Below are 1722 nucleotides of genomic sequence, written 5' to 3' on the forward strand. Positions count from 1 at the left end.
TTTGTACTTATATAGAGTGACAATTGTTAGTTTGTGAGCCTTTCCATGTTAAACTGGATTCGTGAATATATAGTGAACGGGAATAATTGAGTGTGAAATTGGATTCTCATAAACCATAAGTATTTTCACTGACATTTCTTTATTTCATCATATTTTAATGTACTATTCTTATCTGACCAATATACAATTCATTTTCATAGAACATTCTTAATCATTTGGGTAAAAATGGATAATTTGCAAGACTCCCATCAAAGTTGTCTCCAATGGCGCCAATGTATGACCTTTGAACTTGAACATTCTCATGAAGCATGATACAATAGTTGAATATGAGGTGCGTAACAAACGGTGTGCAGTCTCCAAAACCGCCAGTGCAGAGCAGAGCAGTAAATGCTGCAACCAACATGCTGTGTAAAAACCGTGATTGATTTGACTGTATATTTTGTGAAAAAGTAGAATATTATAACTGACATTGTGATTATAGTGAAAAACTTGTGACAATTTTATGAAATATTGAACATGGATAACCCAGACCCGCCTGTAACTGATAATCAAGATCCACCTGTGGCTGATAACCCAGACCCACCTGTCATTGTGTTAGATAACCCAGACCCACCTGCCATTGTGTTAAATAACCCAGACCTACCTGTACAAAATCATCAACACGTTCCTGTCAATGATAATAATGTGCAAACAGACAATCCTATTGAACAACCTTTAGAAAACTTAATAGGAATTGGTGCTGATATCGTCCCAGATGGGGCCGGTGAAACTCTTAATAACATTGTTGTGGAAGATGACATTCTACCTAGAGACAGTATATCTCAAGTGAAATCCAATGTGCGCAGTACCGCATCATCTAGTCTTTCTAAGATAAAATACAAAGAGAAGAAAAGAGAAATAGAACTACAGAATGAATTGAAGAATTTGGTGGAGAAAAACAGAATGGAAGATGAAAGGCACGTTATAGAAAGTAGATTACAGGTAGAGAAAGCTGAGGAAGAAATAAGACAGGCCTCAGAAAGAGCTGTGCGTTTGAGACGTCATCAGGAATTACAGGACAGACTACGTGAAATTGCCAGGAAAGAGGAACAGTTAAAAATACAATCTCAACTTTCAGTTGCTGCAGAATTAAATCGGATTTATGTTGATAGTGAAATAAGTTTTAAACCTCAACATTCTAAAGCTGCTATGGTGACAGAACCAAAAGTGACTATTAAACCTAATATAGGAATTCCTGTGAACAATCAATATGATTCTTCTACGGATAATATTCAAAGTGTAAATCCTGTTAGAGTTCCTTGTGAATCTGTAGTTAACATTCAAAGTAAATCTACGAACAATCCTACTAGTAGTGAAGAGAACCAGATTACTTCTATTCTTAATAGAACAACAGCGTGAGCAGGCTCTGCCTTCCCAAGAATTAAAAACATTAACTGGAGCTAACATTTTGGACTACCCAATATTCAAAACCAACTTTAAATATGTAGTGGAAGATAAAACTGAAGATCCAGCTAGGAGGCTAGAACTATTATTGAAATATACGAATGCTGATGCGTATGAACTCATAAAGCAATGTCCGATGATAAATCCAGCATCTCTTGCGTACAAAATAGCAAAAGAGCTATTAGAAAGGGATTATGGTGATCCGTATGTCCAAGCAGCTACTTTTAAGGCTGAGGCTGAATCCTGGCCAAAGATTATCCCTGGAGACAATAAAGGACT

General features: G+C 36.4%; 1 protein-coding gene across 1 annotated transcript; it reads left to right on the forward strand.

Annotated features, from left to right (window-relative positions):
* Window positions 1-516: 516 nt before the first annotated feature.
* Window positions 517-1398, forward strand: LOTGIDRAFT_170834 (hypothetical protein; the record flags this gene model as incomplete). Its single annotated transcript, XM_009046679.1, has 1 exon — window positions 517-1398. The coding sequence occupies one exon, from the start codon at window positions 517-519 to the stop codon at window positions 1396-1398; it is 882 nt and encodes a 293-aa protein (XP_009044927.1).
* Between the last annotated feature and the right edge of the window lie 324 nt (window positions 1399-1722).

Source organism: Lottia gigantea (assembly GCF_000327385.1).
Source record: "Lottia gigantea unplaced genomic scaffold LOTGIsca_104, whole genome shotgun sequence".
In the NCBI taxonomy this organism is placed as follows: domain Eukaryota; kingdom Metazoa; phylum Mollusca; class Gastropoda; family Lottiidae; genus Lottia; species Lottia gigantea.